This window comes from Microcaecilia unicolor, chromosome 10, assembly GCF_901765095.1.
Source record: "Microcaecilia unicolor chromosome 10, aMicUni1.1, whole genome shotgun sequence".
NCBI lineage: Eukaryota > Metazoa > Chordata > Amphibia > Gymnophiona > Siphonopidae > Microcaecilia > Microcaecilia unicolor.
The window spans coordinates 96,609,374-96,633,917 of NC_044040.1; the positions used below are offsets into that span (position 1 = coordinate 96,609,374).

Here is a 24,544-nt window from a genome sequence, read left to right on the forward strand (position 1 = left end):
TACAAGAGGACCTTACGAGACTGGGAGACTGGGCGGCTAAATGGCAGATGATGTTTAATGTGAGCAAGTGCAAGGTGATGCATGTGGGAAAAAAGAACCCGAATTATAGCTACGTCATGCAAGGTTCCACGTTAGGAGTTACGGACCAAGAAAGGGATCTGAGTGTCGTCGTCGATAACACACTGAAACCTTCTGCTCAGTGTGCTGCTGCGGCTAAGAAAGCGAATAGAATGTTGGGTATTATCAGGAAAGGTATGGAAAACAGGTGTGAGGATGTTATAATGCCGTTGTATCGCTCCATGGTGCGACCGCACCTTGAGTATTGTGTTCAATTCTGGTCGCCGCATCTCAAGAAAGATATAGTAGAAGTGGAAAAGGTGCAGCGAAGGGCGACTAAAATGATAGCGGGGATGGGACGACTTCCCTGTGAAGAAAGACTAAGGATGCTAGGGCTATACAGCTTGGAGAAGAGACGGCTAAGGGGAGACATGATAGAGGTATATAAAATAATGAGTGGAGTGGAACAGGTGGATGTGAAGCGTCTGTTCACGCTTTCCAAAAATACTAGGACTAGGGGGCATGCGATGAAACTACAGTGTAGTAAATTTAAAACAAATCGGAGAAAATTTTTCTTCACCCAACGTGTAATTAAACTCTGGAGTTCGTTGCCGGAGAAAGTGGTGAAGGCGGTTAGCTTAGCAGAGTTTAAAAAGGGGTTGGACGGTTTCCTAAAGTACAAGTCCATAAACCGCTACTAAACGGACTTGGAAAACTCCAAAATTCCAGGAATAACATGTATAGAATGTTTGTACGTTTGGGAAGCTTGCCAGGTGCCCTTGGCCTGGATTGGCCGCTGTCGTGGACAGGATGCTGGGCTCGATGGACCCTTGGTCTTTTCCCAGTATGGCATTACTTATGTACTTATGTACTTATGTAGGTTCAGGCAGTGGTCAGGGACAGGCAGCAGGCAGAGAGTAATCTGGGTTTAGGCAGTGGTCAGCAAAGAGAGTCAGCAGATAAACACACAAGAGCACAAAGCAAAACCTACCGAAGTAGAAGCAAAAGCAGAGAAGTGGAGAGAAGATGCTCCTGAAATAGCCCCCACCATCAGGAGCCAAGGAATCAGCTGGGAAGGAGAGCCTCCCATTGGCTGGTCCGCCGGAGGAGGAGTCTGGCAGCGAGCTACAATCCTGCCGAGGCAGGAGGCGGGGTGAAAACAGCCACACTCCGGGGCCGCGCAGGCTGACAGCAGAGTATGCAGCAAAAACTGACCCCGGACGTGAACCCCGCGCCCCGAAGGAGAGAGACGGGGCAACCCTTGGAGCACCGGCCCTGCCAAGATGGCTGGCGCTCCACTCCCGATGGCCAGGCCATGCTCGGAGCACCGGGCCCGGCAAGATGGCTGGTACTCCATCCCGTGGGAGCGCCCCACCAGCGAGGAGGTGAGGAGCGTGACAGGCTAGAATAGCAGACTTGGTGGAGCTGAGGAAGACAGAGAAGTACATAGAGGAGACCTACAGGGATGTAAAGAAGTCCCACCTCTAGTCTGGCAGCCCCTGTGCTGCCTTGGAGGAGAAAGGTCTCCTAGAAGGAGAACATCACCCTGGTGAAGTAGGAAGTCCTCCTCTAGCCAGGACCTGCCTACCAGGGGATATACTACTTCTGCCCAGGAAGGAGGGGTTAGGACAGCTGTTGTAGTTAGTGATTTGATCATTAGGCATATAGATAGCTGGGTGGCTGGTGGACGTGAGGATCACCTGGTGACTTGCCTGCCTGGTGCGAAGGTGGCGGACCTCACGTGTCACTTAGACAGGATCTTAGATAATGCTGGGGAGGAGCCAGCTGTCTTGGTACATATGGGTACCAGTGACATAGGAAAATGTGGGAGGGAGGTTCTGGAAGCCAAATTTAGGCTGTTAGGTAGAAAGCTGAAGTCCAGATCCTCTGGGATTGCATTTTCAGAGATAGAGCAGCTTTTAAGCTAGAATAGGGGGAAAGCCACTATTGAAACAAGACATTTAGGAAATCCCAGTAGAGAGGTTTCAACAGTGCTGAAAGTAAGCCGTGTGTTGTATTTATCTTCAAGAGTCCACCTAACAGTTTTTAGACTACTTAACTTTTTTGTTAATTTCTGTGGTTTATCTCCTGCTGAAGTTGTTCATGAACATGGTTGCCAAGGCCTATTGCTGTAACAGAGAGATTTGCTTCTCCTGAAGATTTTGCAGTATTGTTACCACCATCATTAGCCCTATAGGATATGCTGTGGGTGAGCATCTTTCATCCATGACAATGTGTGGCTAGTATGCTTCTTTTTTTTTTCCCTACCATATTTCTACTGTAGTGTTGCCTTTCTGAGATTTGGTATAGATCTAATACAGTGGGGGGGGGGGGGGGGGGGGGGGGTCACCATGTGAAAGTACACAGTAAGACTTGGGGAAAAAAGTTTATTCTCTACCCCTCAGAGATACTCAGAAATTTGCTAGTTTGCTGATTAATTCTATGTAGTGCTTCCTGTTGAACCCTATATTTCACTGTTTGTAAGTTTCTATGCTGCAAGACATGGAACTGTTTCTCCCATACAAATGGGGGGAGGGGAGGCTTATTTCTCTAGAACCCTCAGTCTGATCTGGCCCATTTTTGAATTCTATGGGTCCAATATTCATACCACAGGAGTTAGCCTGGCAAACTCCCACGGTTGGTTTTGAGCCTGGATATTCCGTGCGAGACCGTTTCCGGTGACAGACATTGAATATCCAGTTTATTTTTAGCTGGTTCAAACTTAACTGGCTAAGCCTATATTCAGTGTTGTCCAGTTTGAACTGGTCAAAGATTGGCCTGGTATTCACACGACCATATATGGTTGGCAAACTTATGGGGAAAATTGGCAGAGAGCAGATTATATTGCTTGATATAACCAGCAATCCACTAGCCATGAATTTTCAGGGAGTCATGGCTGGCCAAGTCCCGCATAAAATTCACAGATAGCCAGTTATGGAGCATTTAACCAGCCAGGTGCTGATCCTGGACGGTTAAATACTTCTGAATAACAGGGGGGTATGTGTATTTTCACTGGCTTCTCTCCTATGCCAAGTTTTATCCCATTCTGTTTCATTTTTCAATGCTGGTGATCACAATTTAATTCAAGCTTGTTTTCTTATAGATGTTTCAGAATTGCAGCTGCATTGAAGCAAAAGGCTCTCAATCAAGAGATTCCACAGCAATTTTAGGAGCATGTCCAAAGGGAGAATCTTGTTCCAGAATGGTTATATACTTTATAATATCACAAGCTCTGAGTGCCTTTATCGCCTCATTAGGAGGTACTTGTGGTTTCATTATTATGTTCAGGTGAGTAAAATTAGAATTCATATGCAAAGTTGTCAGACTTGTGCGTTCTTGTACCAAGTAGAGAGCACTGCTGAGCCCAGTACTCAGACCAGGTTCTGCTTGGCGGCTGGACAACCCTGGGTTTCACCTGACCGCCATTCCCCAGAGGTTGAGCCCCTAGGTGCGGGAGGCCTGCAGGACTTACTGGACGGAGCTGAAGCGGGGTGATGAATGTATCGGCCAGGCAGGCAGCAGGTCAATAGAGTAATCCAGGTACAGGCGAAAGTCAGTAGGCAGGCAAGAGAGTAATCCAGGTACAGGCGAAAGTCAGTAGGCAGGCAGCAGGCAAGAGAGTAATTCAGATGCAGGCGAAAGTCAGTAGACAGGCAGCAGGCAGAAGGGTAATCCAGGTACAGGCAAAGTCAGCAACGAGGGACCAGTAGATAAGAAGCAGACTACAGAGTTAGAAACACCTACCAAAGTAGAAGCCGAAGCATGGAGTCCAGGAAGAGCTCAGCTGATAAAGTGCTGGCGCCTGACATCAGCAGGGAGAAGGGGCACAACCATAGGACAAGAGCAGGGGAAGGAGGAACTGGAAGACCAATAGGAGAGAAGTAAGGGAAGCCAGGCAGAGGAAGAGCAGACCCAGGTGGGTGGAAGAAAAGCAATCAAGGAGCCTGGAAGCCAGGCAGAGAGAGAGAGAGCATAAACAGGTGCATGGAAGCAAAGCAATTAAGGAGCCTGCAACCATCGCTCTCTGAACAAACCCAGAGAGGACTGCATACACATGGCTCAGGCAGTGCCAGTCAAGTGTGCGTGTCGACGGGACCCCGCGCAGCCCAAGGACGCCGCTTGCGTTGAGGTAGGGGACATGACAAAAGTATATAAAAAATTAGAAACAAGTACAAAGTCACATTTTAAACAATACTGAGTCAGATTAAACCTGGATTATTTAGTAGTTCATGGTGAGTTGCCATTTATGCGAATGACTGATCTTTCATATCTCTGTTCTTCCTACAAATCCACTATTATAGTAAGAGAAGGCCCTATGCGAATTATTGTATCCATACATATGGTAAAAAATTTTCCAAAACTCAATTTTTGCATATTGGTCATTCAGGAACCAATTTTCATTTAGTACTAAATACCTAATATCATCACCTAAGTTCTTTATGCACATTTTCATCTGCTATAGCTTGAGACTGAAGCTATACCTAAACCTCAGCGGTTAAAATGGAGAAAGGAAGGAAAATATACACATAAATTTCCTTTCTAATCTATGCATGTACTTTTCTGTGCACACTTCTACACAGAAATATAAAGTGTAAAATTAGGTTTTTTTTTTGTTTTGTGTTGGTTTTATTTTCAATAGGGAAGTGGTTCTCAACCTGTGGTCTGCAGACCCCTGGGGGTCTGTGAGACAATTACGGGAGTCCATGGGACACACCAGTGGCGTAGCCAGAAGGCAATTTTGAGGTGGGCCAACAGGTTGGATGGATGGGCACTAGAGAAACACCTGCCACCTGATATGCCCTGCCCATACCCCTACTCCTACCGCAAACCTACCCCACTCCCAATAACTTCAGTGGGAGTAGCAGTGCTGGCCTCAGTGGCTGCAGGCCTCAGTGACTGCAGGCCACATTGTGAGCTAGGGGAAACACAAGAGGGTGCACTCTTCATCCACCACTGAGCCACGGTCCTCCAACACACATATGCTTCCCCCAAATATGCCCTAAAAATTAAAGTGGGGCCCTAAAATATCAATACATCAAGAAAACTGAACAAGCCAAAGTACTATAGAATACTACATGGAAAATTGATGCTAACAGAATACTTTGGTCACACACACAGAACATAAATGCCAAATACAGAATAAGTGACCACAAACCATAAAGAAATTAAATCAAAATCCCAAGAGGCTAGACCTTGCATTTAGCGCAGCACAGAGAAATACAAAGAGATGCATTTTCTCCTATACTGTGCAAAATATTATAGTACATGCAAGAGACAATGTTAGGGGAGGTACAACTAGGGTAACTGTGTTTGACCCCCTAGCCAGAGAGAACCCTGGTCCAGCTGGAAGCTGAAGAAGGTGCAGCCTGTTAGTAAGCTTTTGTGTCCCCTCCCAAATTTCTGCCTTGGGGCCTAGCCAAATTCTTTTTTCTACCTTTTGTTGTCTGCTTATTTTATTTTTCAAGCCATGTTGGTCCCAGGCTCTGGTTTCTACATCCTTCTGTCTTTTCTTAACTCACTAACCAAGGCCTCATGTCCATTTGATATTTCTACTCTCTCTCCATGTCCACTATCCATCTTCTTCCATCTCTGTACCTCTATCTTCCTCCATGTTTAGTATCTCCCTTTCTCTGTGTCCCTATATTTCTCTGTCCAGCTTCTCCCCTCTCTTCATCCCCAGTGCCAATATATCTCTACCCTCTCTGACCCTACCCCATCCAGCTTCTCTCCCTCTCACTCCCTCCCCTTTCCAGCATGTGGTTTGGTTGCTTGAAACATAAGTACGTAAGTAATGCCATACTGGGAAAAGACCAAAGGTCCATCGAGCCCAGCATCCTGTCCCCGACAGTGGCCAATCAAGGGCACTTGGCAAGCTACCCAAACGTAAAAACATTTTATACAAGTTAAGCCCAAAATTTTGGTTTTGTCCCAAGTCCTTTCAGAAACCGTCCAACCCCTTTTTAAACTCTGCCAAGCTAACCACCTTCACTACGTTCTCCGGCAACGAATTCCAGAGTTTAATTAAGCGTTGGATGAAGAAAACATTTCTGCTATTTGTTTTAAATTTACTACACTGTAGTTTCATTGCATGCCCCCTAGTCCTAGTATTTTTGGAAAGCATGAACAGATGCTTCACATCCACCTGTTCCACTCCACTCATTATTTTATATACCTCTATCATGTCTCCCCTCAGCCGTCTCTTCTCCAAGCTGAAAAGCCCTAGCCTCCTTAATCTTTCTTCATAGGGAAGTCGTCCCATCCCCATTATCATTTTTGTCGCCCTTCGCTGCACCTTTTCCAGTTCTACTATATCTTTCTTGAGATGCAGCGACCAGAATTGAACACAATACTCAAGGTGCGGTCGCACCATGGAGCGATACAACGGCATTATGACATCCTCACATCTGTTCTCCATACCTTTCCTAATAATACCCAACATTCTCTTCGCTTTCCTAGCCGCAGCAGCACACTGAGCAGAAGGTTTCAGTGTATTATGGACGACGACACCCAGATACCTTTCTTGGTCCGTAACTCCTAACGTGGAACCTTGCATGACGTAGCTATAATTCGGGTTCTTTTTTTCCCACATGCATCACCTTGCACTTGTTCACATTAAACGTCATCTGCCATTTAGCCGCCCAGTCTTCTAGTCTCGTAAGGTTCTTCTGTAATTTTTCACAATCCTCTCGCAAGTTAACAACTTTGAATAACTATCAGGCTTATTTTCGAAAGTGATCGCCGGCCATTTTCCGACATAAATCAGGAGATGGCCGGCGATCTCTCAAAAGCGGCGAAATCGGTATAATTGAAAGCGGCTTTTTTGACACCATTGCCACTTTCCTGTCACCGCACCGGTGAAAGTTCAAGGGGGCGTGTCGGCGGCGTAGCGAAGGCGGGACATGGGCATGGCTACCAGATGGCCGGCTTTCACGGATAATGAAAAAACAAAAGCAGCGTTCATCAGTATTTCGCCGGGTTTACTTGGTCCTTTTATTTTCACAACCAAGCCTCAAAAAGGTGCCCCAACTCACCAGATGACCACCGGAGGAAATGGGGACTGACCTCCCCATGCACCCCCAGTGGTCACCAACCCCCTCCCACACTAAAAAAATAAAAATAAAAACCTTTTTTGCCAACCTGTATGCCAGCCTCAAATGTCATACCCAGCTCCCTGACAGCAGTATGCAAGTCCCTGGAGCAGTTTTTAATGCTAATCAGGCAGGCAGACCCAGGCCCATCCCCCCCTACCTGTTACACTTGTGGTGGTAAGTGTTGAGCCCTCCAAACCCCCACAAAATGCACTGTACCCATATGTAGGTGCCCCCCTTCACCCAGAAGAACTATGGTAGTGGTGTAGAGTTGTGAGGAGTGTTATACATAGTAACATAGTAGATGACGGCAGAAAAAGACCTGCATGGTCCATCCAGTCTGCCCAACAAGATAAACTCATATGTGCTACTTTTTGTGTATACCTTACCTTGATTTGTACCTGTCCTTTTCAGGGCACAGACCGTGTAAGTCTGCCCAGCACTATCCCCGCCTCCCACCACTGGCTCTGGCACAGACTGTATAATTCTGCCCAGCACTATCCCCGCCTCCCGCCACCGGCTCTGCCACCCAATCTCGGCTAAGCTTCTTAGGATCCATTCCTTCTGAACAGGATTCCTTTATGTTTATCCCACGCGTGTTTGAATTCTGTTACCGTTTTCATTTCCACCACCTCCAGCGGGAGGGCATTCCAAGCATCCACTACTCTCTCCGTGAAAAAATACTTCCTGACATTTTTCTTGGGTCTGCCCCCCTTCAATCTCATTTCATGTCCTCTCGTTCTACCGCCTTCGCACCTCCGGAAAATGTTCGTTTGCGGATTAATAATTTTCAAATATTTGAACGTCTGTATCATATCACCCCTGTTTCTCCTTTCTTCCAGAGTATACATGTTCAGGTCATCAAGTCTCTGCTCATACATCTTGTAACGCAAATCCCTTACCATTCTCGTAGCTTTTCTTTGCACCGCTTCAATTCTTTTTACATCCTTCACAAGGTACAGCCTCCAAAACTGAACACAATACTCCAGGTGGGGCCTCATCAATGACTTATACAGGGGCATCAACACCCCCTTTCTTCTGCTTGTCACACCTCTCTCTATACAGCCTAACAACCTTCTAGCTACAGCCACCGCCTTGTCACATTGTTTCGTCACCTTCAGATCCTCAGATACTATCACCCCAAGATCCCTCTCCCCGTCTAACACATACGTCTCCCAAGGATTTCTATTTCCTAAGTGCATCACTTTGCATTTCTTCGCGTTGAATTTTAATTGCCAAACCTTAGACCATTCTTTTAGCTTCCTCAGATCCTTTTTCATGTTTTCCACTCCCTCCCGGGTGTCCACTCTATTACAGATCTTAGTATCATCCGCAAATAGGCAAACTTTACCTTCTAACCCTTCGGCAATGTCACTCACAAATATATTGAACAGAATCGGTCCTAGCACCGATCCTTGAGGAACACCACTACTCACCTTTCCCTCCTCCGAGCGAATTCCATTCACCACCACCCTCTGGCTTCTGTCCGTCAACCAGTTCCTAATCCAGTTCACCACTTCGGTTCCTATCTTCAGCCCATCCAGTTTATTTAAGAGCCTCCTGTGGGGAACCGTGTCAAAAGCTTTGCTGAAATCTAAGTAGATTACGTCTATAGCTCGTCCCTGATTCAATTCTCCTGTCACCCAATCAAAGAATTCAATGAGATTCATTTGGCACGATTTCCCTTTGGTAAAACCATGTTGTCTCGGATCTTGCAACTTATTGGCTTCCAGGAAATTCAATATCCTTTCCTTCAGCATGGCTTCCATTACTTTTCCAATAACCGAAGTGAGGCTTACCGGCCTGTAGTTTCCAGCTTCTTCCCTATCACCAATTTTGTGAAGAGGGACCACCTCCGCCGTTCTCCAATCCCTCGGAACCTCTCCCGTCTGCAAGGATATATTAAACAAATCTTTAAGAGGACTCGCCAGAACCTCTCTGAGCTCCCTCAGTATCCTGGGGTGGATCCCATCCGGTCCCATGGCTTTGTCCACCTTTAGCTTTTCAAGTTGTTCATACACACACTCTGCTGTGAACGGTGCTCTATCCACTTCAATCTCATTTGTACTTTTTGCACTCCATCGCGGTCCTTCTCCAGGATTTTCTTCTGTGAAAACAGAACAAAAGTATCTATTTAGCAAATTTGCTTTTTCTTCATCGTTATCCACATAGCGGTTCACAGTATCTTTTAGTCTCACAATTCCCTTTTTAGTCATTCTTCTTTCACTAATATACCTGAAGAAATTTTTGTCACCCCTTCTTACATTTCTAGCCATTTGTTCTTCCGCTTGCGCTTTTGCCAGACGTATCTCTCTCTTGGCTTCTTTCATTTTCATCCGGTATTCCTCCTCGTGTTCCTTTTCTTGAGTTTTTTTTTGTATTTCTGGAACGCCAACTCTTTAGCCTTTATTTTCTCAGCCACTATTATGACTGGGGATGTGAGCCCTTGTGCCCCGACTGAGCACGGCGAAGATGGAGTGCACCGCACTCGGGCCCAGATGCACAAAACTTTAACAACCCTTTACCGACCATTTTGCAAAGAAATCGCCAACCGTTTCATGTACTAAAGCCCATTTTTCGACGACCGTAGCAGCTAACGAAAATGGAATGCAGATGAGCAATCAGTGTAGAAACCCTTTTCAAATGACATGCACTAACCTTTTCCGATTGGTTTAACGAAAGACAACGCCGAGAAATGTAACGACAGGTCTGTACCTGTCGTTAGGGCTCTCCGGCTAAGAACTGTAAAGTGAAACACAAAAAAGAACCAACTGCAGCGTAGACGATACGTGAGACGCGCTGTGATTGGACAAAAACACATTGCACCTGTATTGTTTTGCTTTTAATAAAGCTTATAGAAAACGTGTCATAACCACGTTGATATAGCGCGTGCACTGTAGACATACGCAGTAAATTTACGTGGAGAAGTTATGGCAGCCAGAGGGAGAAAGCCAAACTTTTCTGACCTCGATGTCCTCTGGCTCACTCAACTCTTTACCATCAACGAGAAGCGTCTTTTCCCCCGCGCAGGGAGAAGGAGGAATATCGGGAGGATGGACAAGGGCTGGGAAACTCTGCAACGCCTCTTTAATAAGCGTTCCTCCTTTCCCAGATCTGTAAGTTGGCAGTATATAGGGCTCTATGCACAGTGTCGTACCAAGGGGGTGGGGGCGGTCATCCTATTCACAGAGGGTGTCCGTTCGCGGGGGGGCCGGGGGGGCACACCCTTGGGGGCAGGGCGCATCGGAGATCCGTCCCTGTTGTCTGCCCCCCCTATGAACACCACTCATAACATATAACCGATTTTTGCATGTGCATGAAAAAACAAAGGTGGTCCAGTTACTGACATCGACAGTGCATGCCTATTTCCAGTTTTTAATGTACATCTGATTTCCCTTTTTTTGGGTTTACAGGTTGAGGAGCTTAAAAAACGTGCGCGGGCGTTGCGCAAGGACCACCCCGAATGGCTGTAAGAGGTTAAGACAAACCTTGACAACAGCCCAGGTATTGGTTCATTTGATATGAGTCTGCCACATTAGAGGTTTGATAGTGGCCTTGTGCTTTTATGTGATAGACTATGTTTGTCCGTGCAGAATTGTCAGCTTCTGAGGACGAGGAGCAGGAGGAGGAGGAGGAGCAGGAGGATGACGTCGTTGAAGGGTCCCTGGCTGCTGTCGCACCTCCCCGCCCTTCCGCTCCTACCCCTGGTCCCCACCTCCTGCCTTATGCCCGTTGCCGTCCCGGCCCCTCCTCAGGTCTCCAGCCCCCCCCTAAGAGATCCCGCCAGTCCATTGTGTTGCGCCTCCCTGCTCCAAGGTATGGCCCTTCCCACCTTTCCTCTCCTCCTCCCCGTCTACATTCCAGTCCCCCTGTCACCCCACCCCAGGCGCAAAGTCCCACCAGCCCTCCTGTTTCCCCCGCTTCCCCCCCTCCGCCGCATAGTCCCACCAGCCCTCACCACCCTGCCTCCCTCCCCCTGCCGCACAGTCCACACAGCCCGCCAGTTTCACAGGCCACCCCCCACCAGCCACAAAGTCCCACCAGCCCTCCTAGTACCTCCTTTCACGCTCCCCATCTGACCTCCCTCCCTCTTTCCCTAAGCCATGCCGTCCCATCCACCTCCGCATAGGAAGTCACCCCTGTCCTTGAGATGTTCCAGATGGACGAACAGGGTGAGTTACCAAAGTCTGCGGCATGACTCATCTCTAGCCTTGTTATACTTGTCAAATTTTTTGCTGATGTCTCTGCCGCCGCGTGCACCTGTAAGCGCTCTATTAAGGTTCATAATAATAATGTTGGCTATTATTGCATATCACTGTGTGTTTCTGTTTTACAGCAGTTCGTGGTGATGTTTTCTGACAGTTCTTCCATTGTCTTTTGTAACAGGTGCCATTGTGGACCTCACAGGGGAGGACAACAGTGATCTCCCGTCACTACCGCCCACCCCCCCACCACCCCAAACGATCAACCGCAGTGTCTCTCCCATGCCCCCTCCTCCGACTGTAACCCGTGGGACATGTACCTTCCCCACTCCCACCCGCGACCGAAGCACCTCCACCACTCTCCCCACTGTTCAAGATCGGGCCACATCTCCCCATATCCCGCTTGCCCTGATTAACCTTCCCCCCCACGAGCTGGAACAGATGGCTCAGACCCTGCACATGGGAGGGCAGGCATTGGAAGACCTCTCCTGGGTTGTCCTGTACCTGTCTTCCCTTGTGCAGCGAGCGTCCTTGAGGTCTGTCCTCCGCGTCTTTTTCCTTGTTCTACCCCTATTGCCGCCCCCTTGTAAATCTACCACTGTTTATTTTATACATTCTGCAAGTTTGACAAACCACCGTTATATGTTGTTCACAATTAATATTATCTGCTGTTTTATAAAAGTTATGTGTTTTAAACTATGTCCTCTGTGTCATGCATACCATAATGATTGTGTTGGGGGTTCTTGACAGACATACGGTGAATGAAACGGCAGTGTGCTCCGCTTCCTTGGTAAGAATTATGTAGCTGGGGAATTGTTGTTTGCGGTTGGCCGCGTACAAGTGCGATGTCACAAATGTGCGCTGCAATATAACGGAGGTGCTCGCGTTTGTTTTACACGTTGCAGTGGCAAACAATCTGGCTTTTAGGGCGACGGCCAATGAAACTGGCAGCGTGCTGCGCTTCCCATTTTCTAAACTTATGTGTGTAGCGTCGCCAGCAAGCGCCGCGCGAATGTGCAGGGTCTGTGTTACACGCGAGACAGGGTTGCTTTGCGGCGCATATGTTTGACGTACACAGTGCGCGACGGAAACGAACGGCGGATCCTCTTTTGGGCTGTTTGGTGTGCCGCTGCAATAACGAAATGGATGGTGGTTTTTTCCTGGCACAGTTGGACTTTTGCCCTGACATGGTTTATGATCACGTCACTGACAGGCAGGGACAGGATCAAAGGGGACCCGATGTTGAACAGCTTCCCCCCCTGTTCCCTCTCTGGCTGCCAAGGCCACGTGTGTTTCGAACACGGCTGGTGCTAGATCAGATATCGGACAGGAAAATCATTGATGACTACCGCCTATCAAGAACAGCCATTTATGAGCTATATCAGGAAATTAGAGAGGATATTGATCCTACCACTGCAAGATCTCACGCAGTACCTGGCATAGTCAAGCTGCTGACTGTTCTGCAGTTCCTTGCAACAGGGACATTCCAGCATGTATTAGGGGGGAACAGTGGCGTTGACCAGTCCACTCTTTCGCGACATCTTACACAGGTACAACTCTTTTTTTTGGAATTCCCAGTCCCCCAGCCACTGCACACCACCAATGTGTTCCCTTTCCCACCTCCTACCTCCCAAAAAATGTTTTTTTTTTCCATTACTGCATTGCCAAATACACACCTTTCACATATATGTTTCAGGTTCTGCGCGCACTTAAAAAGTGCGTCCGTAAGCACATTGCTTTCCCAATGGGGGTAGAGGAGCATAGGAAGATCAAGACTGGATTTTTCAAGATAGCTGGTATGCCTAACGTCCTGGGAGCTATTGACTGCACACATGTTGCCTTCACCCCCCCCCCCCCCCCCCCGTCTGATCAAGAGATGCAATACCGCAACCGCAAGATGGGATACTCGTTGAACGTGCAGGTGGTGTGCGATGCGAGCCTTAAGATCCTGGATGTTGTCACACGTTATCCTGGCAGCTGTCATGACTCCTACATTTTGTCGAACAGTGCGCTGGGGAGGAAGTTTGCCGAGGGGCGGATTGCCCAAGGATGGCTTCTTGGTAAGTGCCCGTTATTGATAATAGACACGTCAGCGGTTCAGGGTGGTTGCATTTTCAAGGTAGCATGGCAGTGTCTCTACTACTTGCGCTATAGCCGTGATTCTGCTGAGTGCACTTTGCAAAACTAAAGTGACCTCTTTCACTAGGACATGTTAGGGCACATCAACAAATATACAGAAGAAAAAACTTTTACCATGATTACAATTTATTGTTGTCTCCATGCAGGGGATGCAGGTTATGGATCCAAAACATGGCTACTGACACCTATACCGATCCCCCGTTCTGATGCTGAGAAGCGGTACAAAGAGTCACACATCTCGACAAGATGTACGATCGAGCGTACTTTTGGAGTACTGAAGAGCAGGTTTCGCTGTCTGCACATTTCCGGTGGATCCCTTCAACATTCCCCAGAGAAGGTTGCTGATATAGTGCTTGTATGCTGTACGCTTCATAACATAGCGCTGAGGCATAACCTTGACATTGACATCGACATTGTAGTCCCTCCTGAAGTTGACATAACCCCCTTGGCCACCGGATCTGACGTAAGCAGGGGCAATGCTGTGCGCAGGCAGGTGATCAGGGAATGGTTTTCGCAACCCCGCGAGGCACTGTAGCCACGTTACAGTTATATGGTTTAACAAACAGTTTGCATATGTGCAGAGCTGTCAAGCTACACCTCCAAGGCGGATAACATAAAGGTATCATAGAACCGCATCCTTGTGCATCATCGAACTGGGTGGTAATCATTTAAATGTTTTAAATGTTGGTGGACAGGTCACACATGCCCTTACCGTCACTTTTTAAAAAGTGAAAGTTATATTCCCGCCGTGAAGGTGTAACATGTGAACGCCGAACAAGCATTGCCCTTGCAGCCCTGTGCAAATGTTTTTGGGTTCTTATTGTTGGTAATGTCAACGATAACATTAACATTTGCACGATAACAATGTGCTCTAGTCTATAATTGCAATAAAATACCATCTTATGTTGAGGAGCAAGAAGAAAGCTATTCTGTCTTTCTCACAACCTACATTAAACCCTCCCTTCATGGTCTCTACTGATATGCGGTTAACAAATGTTCCCTTTTTTGTTGTACTTGCCCATTTATTCAAGGTCCACGGACTGTCAGCATGTGACCATTTTAATTTTTACATAAGCTGTTAAACATGGAGGAAAATAATACCTTCGAATGAATAAGCTTTGATTCTTTATTACAACATACATCAACAAAGAAAAATCGTGTCCATATGATGTTAGGTACACATACGTTGCCAGAAAGCCAAACACATAAAATGCTTACATAATTCAAGAAACCAATTCCAACAATACCAATTAATACCTTCAAATGAATAGGCGTTGATTTTTTATTACAGCATACGTTAAAAAAAAATTTGAAATCGTCTCCATAAGATGTTACCCACACATACAAGGCCTGGAAGCCAAGCACAGAGAATGCTTATTTCTACATATTACAAATGAGGTAGAACCCATGCACCGGCAAGCAGGTAGACTGTGTGTCCTCTAGGTGTGTTCTTTGCGCTGGAACACAGGATGCTGCTGCTGTCTCTCTGCATCTATGTGAAAATAAAAGTAATGTTGAGAATTCTAACTTTTTCAGTGTGCTCTAATGGGGAGGTTCAGAAGGGGGATGGGAACATCAGTATCGCCCAGGAAATGCACAACGGACACAGAAGTTTACACGTGAGCAATGCATTCTTCAACATTGTTTCGGAGTACATATCTGTACACCTGAAGGACAGAGCAGTGGTAGCCGTGTCATGGTATGGATAGAAATGGAACAAAATAATAGATGCCAACATGAAACTCACCATGCATAGTATACCCGCCAAACGTGGGAGGAACAAGGGGGTCTCCTGCTGTTCTGTGGCTGCAAGGGAAATCCAAAACAAAACTTGCAATGTAAAACAGAAACGTAAAAGTTACACATTATGATACCAAACACCTGCAGTTTGGACAGTAGAAATTGTATAACAAAGAAGTGAAACATTAAGTCGGCGAACATTAGATTCCAGTATATTTGTATGCCATACTTACAAATGAGAGGGTGTCTGCCACACAGGGGTGGTAAAGGGGGTTGTCCTGATGTCCCGTTGTCCTGTCCGTGGCTTACTGTGGCACAGCCTGTGTTAAGAAACCATAATTGAACAGTCAAGTAAACGTGGCCCCGCACCGAGGTATATATTCTATACGGGCCGGCTAACGGCAAACACATCGTAACGCGTGACACTTACTCATGGAAGGGGTCCCTCGAGACAATGGTTTGCCCTGCGGCGGCTGCAAAAAGGAAACACAACAATACGTGGGACAGTGAATAAAAAATAAAATAGCGGAAACAGAAGAAGCACCGAAAATTTATACGTACTTTCAAGAGGTGTACTACTGGTTTGAGCTGTATGAGCGGAGTGAGTCATGTTGTACAAGGAAGGGAGCGTAGAAGGAACAGTTGTCGTCCTTCGTGTAGGACAAGAATTATATGTAACATTTGTGCGCATGCATGTGTAGGATTTGACTGGATTTCACAAACAGCACCAATACTTACCTGAATGCGAATGGTTTATAGCCCGGGGCAGTCCCGACGTAGAGGCTGAAATGATATAAGGGGAAAAGAGGAGACACATTAGATGAACACATAGTAACCGGGGTGCTGTAGAATATACATCACAGACAAACGTATTGTTTTTTGGGGGGGTAATACACGAGGAAAAAATACCACCAGCGGCGCGATAGCTGCATGCAGAGTCATCACGCGATATGTCAAGCTCCTTCCCCCCGAGCTCCTGCCGATACTGCTGGCCATACTCTCTCATGCACAGCTCACGGAGATGGGTGTTGTTCTGTTCCATAAGGGTGTTGCTTTGTTCCATAAGGGCGTTGTTTTTTTCCATAACGGCATACATTTTCTCCAAGAGGGCAATGGTCTTATCTGATTGTGCGCTGGTGCTCTCCAGCACCTTCTGCACCTGCGCACATATTGCGTTAGAGGAACGCTCGAGACCCTCTGCCACTTTTCCTAGCAGAGAATGTATCCTGTCATTCCACTTGCCCTGCATCTCCCACAAACGACGACGAGCCTGCCATTCTTCCATGGGTGTTCTGCGCGGACGGGCCGTGGACATCTGCGTAGCGGCAGAAAGGGGGATGGCATGACCATCCAGTGGGGGTGTGACATCAAGTAGGTCTAGCGTGACAGTTTCATCGTCATCCACCTCATCTCCCCCCTGTGTCGGCGTCAACAAACAAACACCTAAAAATAGAAAGTAGAAAAGGGAGAACTGCAACGAAGTTACACAAATGTTCTCATCTTGCCACAACATACAATCAGAAGAAACTACACACGTGATTCCGCTCCATCGTGTTGCGTGGGACATGGTGTTGCAGGCCCTGGTGAAAATGTTGAGAATGTAAAATCTCCCTGTACCGGACGTCGTGTGGCACATGGTGTTGCTGAGGGGAGATATGATAGAGGTTTACAACCTATGGTGTAATTTGCAATGTAGGCTTCAATCGCCTTAAAAAGCCAAAAAAAGGAAAGGAAACAACCAGCAGTTCGGTCACAATACTTACGCGGAACCACGTCACTACTAGCCGAGGAAGGGGAAGAGGTGACCCTCCTTGTTCCTAGCTGAGCAATGCCGAAAGAACAGGAAGGGGCAGAGGGGCGTTGGCTTCTCGCACACACTGTAATACAGGGAACAAAAGAACACACACTCAATGGCCCTCAGTGTCTCCCACTATGGCAATACTTATGTACCTATTTTCCTTTCCAGCACACCGGCTGGACATCACAGCACAACTCACCACTGTCTGTGTCCTCTGGCATGGGGCATGATAATGCGGACTCCTCCAGAGGTACACCTGTAAACATAGACAGAGAGGAGGTCGACACAAACAGTCCACAACGGAAGTTGTCACACACACACATATCCCATTGCTTGCGCAACATTATACATACTCACCTTCCAGCACACCACTGGCATCCTCCGACGTGTCGCCACCAGCAGGAAGTCCGACAACCTGCGCCTGACCAAGGGTGGACAACACAGCATCCTCCAGGGGGGTCAGCTCCACATCACATGGAGGACCACCCCCTGTACCCCTTGCATGTTCCCACTTCCGCTGTGCCTTCGCTTTGACCATGCCCCTGAAGTCGTGCCAACGGTGCTTACATTGCTGTACACTGCGCACACGCACACCCAGAGCATTCACCTCTGCCACGATGTTCCGCCATATCCTGTTCTTTTGTCCAACCGTCAGCCTGCCCTTCTTAAAAAGCCTCCCAAATTCGGCACATACACCACGAACCAACACCTCCAGCTCTTCTTCCGTAAATTTGGGAGCACGCTTCCGCTTACCATGCCCCTCACTGCCAACTGCCTCCTGGTCATCACGCCACGAGACATTATCCTCCATTGCTTCCACAGACATAAAATTTTGGAGAAGTTAAGAGCTAGAAATTGAACACATATCAACCCGCCACCACCCTGCCACACCGATAGAAATGAGAACTGGAAACCAGAAAGGTGAAAACAACAGAAAGGTAGCCACACACCACACACCACACACACACCGAAAAGGATAAATCGGAGTACCTAACAGCAATAGGATGACATGAAAATCACATTGGTAAAGAACCATACGCTCATGTGAACTTCTTACCAAAATATTAACACGTGCAAGAAGGAAGGTGGCACACAAAGAACACCTAAAACAAAACACCAGGAGGAAAAGACGTTAAACACTGCTAAATGGGATGAACAGCAGAATTTTTGCTAACAACATTTCACACTTACAGATTGAAAATCTCTATCTGAGGAAAAGCTGCGTGAAATCAGCTCCGCTAGTACTCGGCAGGAACCATAAAACAAAACTGTGCAGCGACTTGATTCTTTTACACTATCGACGCACGCCTATGACATCACAGGCGTGCGACAGCCACGCCTACAACACACGCTTTCCGAATGGACCAGTGCGCATGCGTTCCATATGCTGCTACGGCACATTTGCGAAACTTTCGGGAATCAGGGGTTGCAATACCGCACCAAACTTTTTGGGGCTGTGTTTTTGGAGCATGCTTCGTTATTTGAGATTCGGTAAAGGTTTTTACGTTTCTGATTTTTTTACGTTTGTTTGATGCATCTACCCCTCGGTCAGGCAGCCAGACAACCCCTAGCTTCACCTGCACTTAGCCACTATTCCCCAGGAGTTGAGCCCCTGGGTTCAAGTGACCGGCAGGACTTCCGGAACCGGCGGGGTTGCAGGACCACCGACCAGACAGGTAGCCAACAGACACAGTCCAAGAGCCAGGAAAACAGTAGAGCTGAGAATAGTCCAAACACAGTCCAGGGTCAAAAGGCAGGCAGCAACACAACGCATGGTCAGGAAACAAGCCAAGGTCGAAACACAGGAAACTCAGGAATCAGGAATCAGGTAAGGAACACGGATGCAGACCACAACCTCTGCGCAGCAGAAGCCAAAGCACTGAAGGGCTGGAGGCAGTGCCTTAAGTAGAGGAGGAATTAGGCTAAAGCATGTGCAGCTGAACCAAGATGGCTGCCCCCATCAGCAGAGCTCTAAGGACCACATATGGGCTTCCTTCCTGTCCTCGTTAGTCCAAGATGGCTTCCTGGGATATGATCTATCCAAGATGGCTGTACCATTGCTCTAAGTCGGATGACAGCTGCCAGACTTAGGAAACCGAAACAGACCTTCCCAAGAACGATCCTCATCCTAGCCGGGAGGAGCGTCGTACAGGTGAGGGACGTAACAGGGAGTGGGTTTTGGGTGGGATTTGGGGGGCTCAGCACCCAAGGTAAGGGAGCTATGCACCTGGGAGATATTTGAATATTTTTTAAAAAATTTTAGAATTGCCCCCTAGGGTGCCCGGTTGCTGTCCTGTCATGTCAGGGGGACCAGTGCACTACAAATGCTGGCTCCTCCCACGACCAAATGCCTTGGATTTCACCGGGTTTGAGATGGCCGGCATTTTTTTCCATTATTGCTGAAAAACAAAACCGGCCATCTCAAACCTGGCGAACTCTGGCATTTGGCCAGGCTAAACCGTATTATCGAAAAAAAAGATGGTCGGCCATCTTTTTCGATAATACAGGTCCGGCCAGCTGTTGCGCCGCCGCCAAAATAGATCACCGGCGATCTATTTCGCTGGCGACTTTCGATTATGACCCTCCATGTGTCATCAGCAAATTTAATTACCTCGCTGGTTACTCCCATCTCTAAATCATTTATAAATATATTAAAAAGCAGCGATCCTAGCACTGACCCCTGAGTAACCCCACTAACTACTGCCCATTTAACCCCACTCTCTGTTTCCTATCCTTCAACCAGTTTTTAATCCACAATAGGACATTTCCTCCTATCCCATGACCCTCCAATTTCCTCTGTAGCCTTTCATGAGGTACCTTATCAAACACCTTTTGAAAATCCAGATACACAATATCAACTGGCTCCCCTTTGTCCACATGTTTGTTTACTCCTTCCCTGCCTGCCCACCCACCCCGCCCTCCCTCACGCTGTAGGTTTAGTATTTGTTCCCTTTTCCTTCATCTCCTTGGTCTGGTATCTCTGTTTCCCTCCCTCGTGCTGTACCAGTAGTTCTCTCCCTTCCCTCCAGTTCTCCTCCCCCTCCTCCTCCCATATCCAGCAGCTCTCTCCGTTCCATCCATCCCCTCCTCCTCTTCCTCCCATGTCCAGCAGCTCTCTCCCTTCCATCCAGTCCCCTCCTCCTCTTCCTCCCATGTCCAGCAGCTCTCTCCCTTTCTTCCAGTCCCTTCTTCCTCTTCCTCCATTGTCCAGCAGCTCTCCAGCCCCTTCCTCCTCTCCCTCCCATGTCCATCAGCTCTCTCCCTTCCATCCAGATCCCCTCCTCCTTTTCCTCCCACCTCCAGCAGCGCTCTCCCTTTCCTCCAATCCCCTTCCTCCCACAAGTCCGGCAGCACTATCCCTTCCCTCCAGCCCCTGTCCTCCCCCCACAAGTCCAGCACTTAGTTCTGCCTTCCTGATCCTGCCCCAACCCAACATCCCTCGCTGTCGCTGCCTTTTCTCCCGCGGCTCCAGGTACGGCCGTCCAGGAGAGTTCAGCGTTGCCTGCGTGCCTGAAATTCTTCTCTTCTCCTCCGCTGTTTCCATCCAGTGTCTCCCCTTTCCCCTTCCATCCAGCATCTCCCCCCTCCACCTTTGCAGCATCTCCCTCATTCATCCCCTTCCATCCAGTGTCTCCCCTTCCCTTCAGCATCTTCCCCTTCTATTGTGTTCCCTTTTCCTTCCAGTGTCTCCCCTCCCCCTTCCATCCAGTATCTTGTCCTCTCACCCTCTTTACGGCATCTCCCATCACTCTTGTTCATCCCCTTCCATCCAATGTCTCCCCTTTCCTCCAGCATCTTCCCCTCTATCTCCCTGCCATTGCCTCCCCTCTCTCTATCTTCTTCCATTTAATGTCTCTCCTTTCCCCATTCCCTCCAGTGTCTCTCCCTTCCATCTTTAATCTCCTCTCTCACTCCCCCTTCCTTGCTACAGTCATCCAGGATTTCTTGAACCCCCGCCTCGCCTCTCGCTCACTCTTTCTAGCCCATTTCCTGCCTCTCACTCACTCTCTCAACCCTCCCCTCTCGGAGCAGGGGCAAGGACATTGATGCCCAACCACTAGCTTGTCCTCCTGGTCACTGCTGAGGCAGCCTTGAGGAATCGCGAGCTTCCATGCTCTGCTTTGCCCTTCCTTGCCTCTCTCTCCACCACCCCTGCATCCCACCGCGGCTGCAAAATAAAACAAAATGAAAAATGTGCGTGGAGCTGTAACCTTGTATGCTACCCTCGGTCCCTGCAGCATTCTTTTCTTCACCCGTCGCTGGCAGCGCTGCCACTCATTCACACAGGCAGTTCCGCTCAACTCTGCTGCGTCCATCCGGCCCTCTCTGATGCATTTCCTGTTTACGTAGGGCCAGATGGACGCGGCAGAGGGGAGCTGAACTGTCTGTGTGAATGGCAGCGCTGCTGGCGACGGGCGAAGAAAAGAATGCTGCAGGGACTGAGGCAGTGCTTGCGGGGAGGACAAGAATTTCAGGGCAGGCAAAAGGCAGTGACATGCGAGGGGATGTTGGGTGGGCGGGCCTGGAGGGAAAGTGACTGGGCCTGGTCCCGTCCAGGCCCGCCCGTGGCTACGCTCCTGGGACACACAAAAGGAACTGAGGGCTCATTAGCATTAAGAAGAGATAGCTGAGAGGACATATGCAAGAGGTTTATAAAATTGTGAGTACAGTGGAATGGGTAGGCACAAATTGCATGTTTAGTCTTTCTAAAAGTGCAAGGGCTGGGAGCACACAATGAAGTTATTAAGTAGTACATTTAGAACAAATCATAGAACATATTTCTTCACTCAACATATAATTAATCTCTGGTATTCATTGCCAAAGAAATTGGTAAAGCAGATAGAATAGCAGAGTTTAAAAAAGGTGTGGACATGTTCCTAAAAGAAAAGTCCATATAACTATTATCAAGGTGGACTTGGGAAAACCCACTGCTTCTTAAGTACATAAGTATTGCCATACTGAGACAGACCAAAGGTCCATCAAGCTCAGCATCCTGTTTCCAACAATGGCCAATCCAGGTCATAAATACCTGGCAAGATCCCAAAAAAGTACAAAACATTTTATACTGCTTATTCCAGAAATAGTGGATTTTCCCCAAGTCCATTTAATAATGGTCTATGGACTTCTCTTTTAGGAAGCCATCCAAACTTTTTTTAAAACCCACTAAGCTAACCGCCTTTACCACATTCTCTGGCAAAGAATTCCAGAGTTTAATTACACGTTGAGTGAAGAAAAAGTTTCTCCGATTCGTTTTAAATTTACTACATTGTAGCTTCATCGCATGCCCCCTAGTCCTAGTATTTTTGGAAGGCGTGAACAGACACTTCACATCTACCCGTTCAACTCACTCATTATTTTATAGACCTCTATCATATCTCCCCTCAGCCGCCTTTTCTCCAAGCTGAAGAGCCCTAGCCGCTTTAGCCTTTCCTCATAGGGAAGTCGTCCCATCCCCTTTATCATTTTCATCGCCCTTCTCTGCACCTTTTCTAATTCCACTATATCTTTTTTGAGATGCGGCGACCAGAATTGGACACAATATTTGAAGTGCGGTTGCACCATGGAGCGATACAAAAGCATTATAACATCCTCATTTTGTTTTCCTTTCCTTTCCTAATAATACCTAACATTCTATTTGCTTTCTTAGCCGCAGCAGCACACTGAGCAGAAGGTTTCAACTTATCATCAATGACGACACCTAGATCCCTTTCTTGGTCCGTGACTCCTAACGTGGAACCTTGCATTAAGTAGCTATAATTCGGGTTCCTCTTTCCCACAGGCATCACTTTGCACTTGCTCACATTAAACGTCATCTGCCATTTACAGTGGTGGAAATAAGTATTTGATCCCTTGCTGATTTTGTAAGTTTGCCCACTGACAAAGACATGAGCAGCCCATAATTGAAGGGTAGGTTATTGGTAACAGTGAGAGATAGCAAATCACAAATTAAATCCGGAAAATCACATTGTGGAAAGTATATGAATTTATTTGCATTCTGCAGAGGGAAATAAGTATTTGATCCCCCACCAACCAGTAAGAGATCTGGCCCCTACAGACCAGGTAGATGCTCCAAATCAACTCGTTACCTGCATGACAGACAGCTGTCGGCAATGGTCACCTGTATGAAAGACACCTGTCTACAGACTCAGTGAATCAGTCAGACTCTAACCTCTACAAAATGGCCAAGAGCAAGGAGCTGTCTAAGGATGTCAGGGACAAGATCATACACCTTCACAAGGCTGGAATGGGCTACAAAACCATCAGTAAGACGCTGGGCGAGAAGGAGACAACTGTTGGTGCCATAGTAAGAAAATGGAAGAAGTACAAAATGACTGTCAATCGACAAAGATCTGGGGCTCCACGCAAAATCTCACCTCGTGGGGTATCCTTGATCATGAGGAAGGTTAGAAATCAGCCTACAACTACAAGGGGGGAACTTGTCAATGATCTCAAGGCAGCTGGGACCACTGTCACCACGAAAACCATTGGTAACACATTACGACATAACGGATTGCAATCCTGCAGTGCCCGCAAGGTCCCCCTGCTCCGGAAGGCACATGTGACGGCCCGTCTGAAGTTTGCCAGTGAACACCTGGATGATGCCGAGAGTGATTGGGAGAAGGTGCTGTGGTCAGATGAGACAAAAATTGAGCTCTTTGGCATGAACTCAACTCGCCGTGTTTGGAGGAAGAGAAATGCTGCCTATGACCCAAAGAACACCGTCCCCACTGTCAAGCATGGAGGTGGAAATGTTATGTTTTGGGGGTGTTTCTCTGCTAAGGGCACAGGACTACTTCACCGCATCAATGGGAGAATGGATGGGGCCATGTACCGTACAATTCTGAGTGACAACCTCCTTCCCTCCGCCAGGGCCTTAAAAATGGGTCGTGGCTGGGTCTTCCAGCACGACAATGACCCAAAACATACAGCCAAGGCAACAAAGGAGTGGCTCAGGAAGAAGCACATTAGGGTCATGGAGTGGCCTAGCCAGTCACCAGACCTTAATCCCATTGAAAACTTATGGAGGGAGCTGAAGCTGCGAGTTGCCAAGCGACAGCCCAGAACTCTTAATGATTTAGAGATGATCTGCAAAGAGGAGTGGACCAAAATTCCTCCTGACATGTGTGCAAACCTCATCATCAACTACAGAAGACGTCTGACCGCTGTGCTTGCCAACAAGGGTTTTGCCACCAAGTATTAGGTCTTGTTTGCCAGAGGGATTAAATACTTATTTCCCTCTGCAGAATGCAAATAAATTCATATACTTTCCACAATGTGATTTTCCGGATTTAATTTGTGATGTGCTATCTCTCACTGTTACCAATAACCTACCCTTCAATTATGGGCTGCTCATGTCTTTGTCAGTGGGCAAACTTACAAAATCAGCAAGGGATCAAATACTTATTTCCACCACTGTAGATGCCTAGTCGCCCAGTCTTGTAAGGTCCTCTTGTAATTTTTTCAGCGCTTTGCATTTGACTTGACATTTCTTATGCCATTTCTTATTATTTTCAGTTGGT

The 24,544-nt window shown here is 47.6% G+C and overlaps 1 protein-coding gene across 3 annotated transcripts in view; it reads left to right on the plus strand.

Annotated features, from left to right (window-relative positions):
- The window catches only part of LOC115479359 (solute carrier organic anion transporter family member 1B3-like), a 699,693-nt gene that overhangs the window by 578,727 nt on the left and 96,422 nt on the right, over window positions 1–24,544 (plus strand). For all 3 annotated transcript variants that reach the window (XM_030217247.1, XM_030217249.1, XM_030217248.1), the window contains one exon: window positions 3,161–3,345. In XM_030217247.1, coding sequence (XP_030073107.1) covers window positions 3,161–3,345 — 185 coding nt within the window. The remainder of the gene's footprint in view (window positions 1–3,160; window positions 3,346–24,544) is intronic.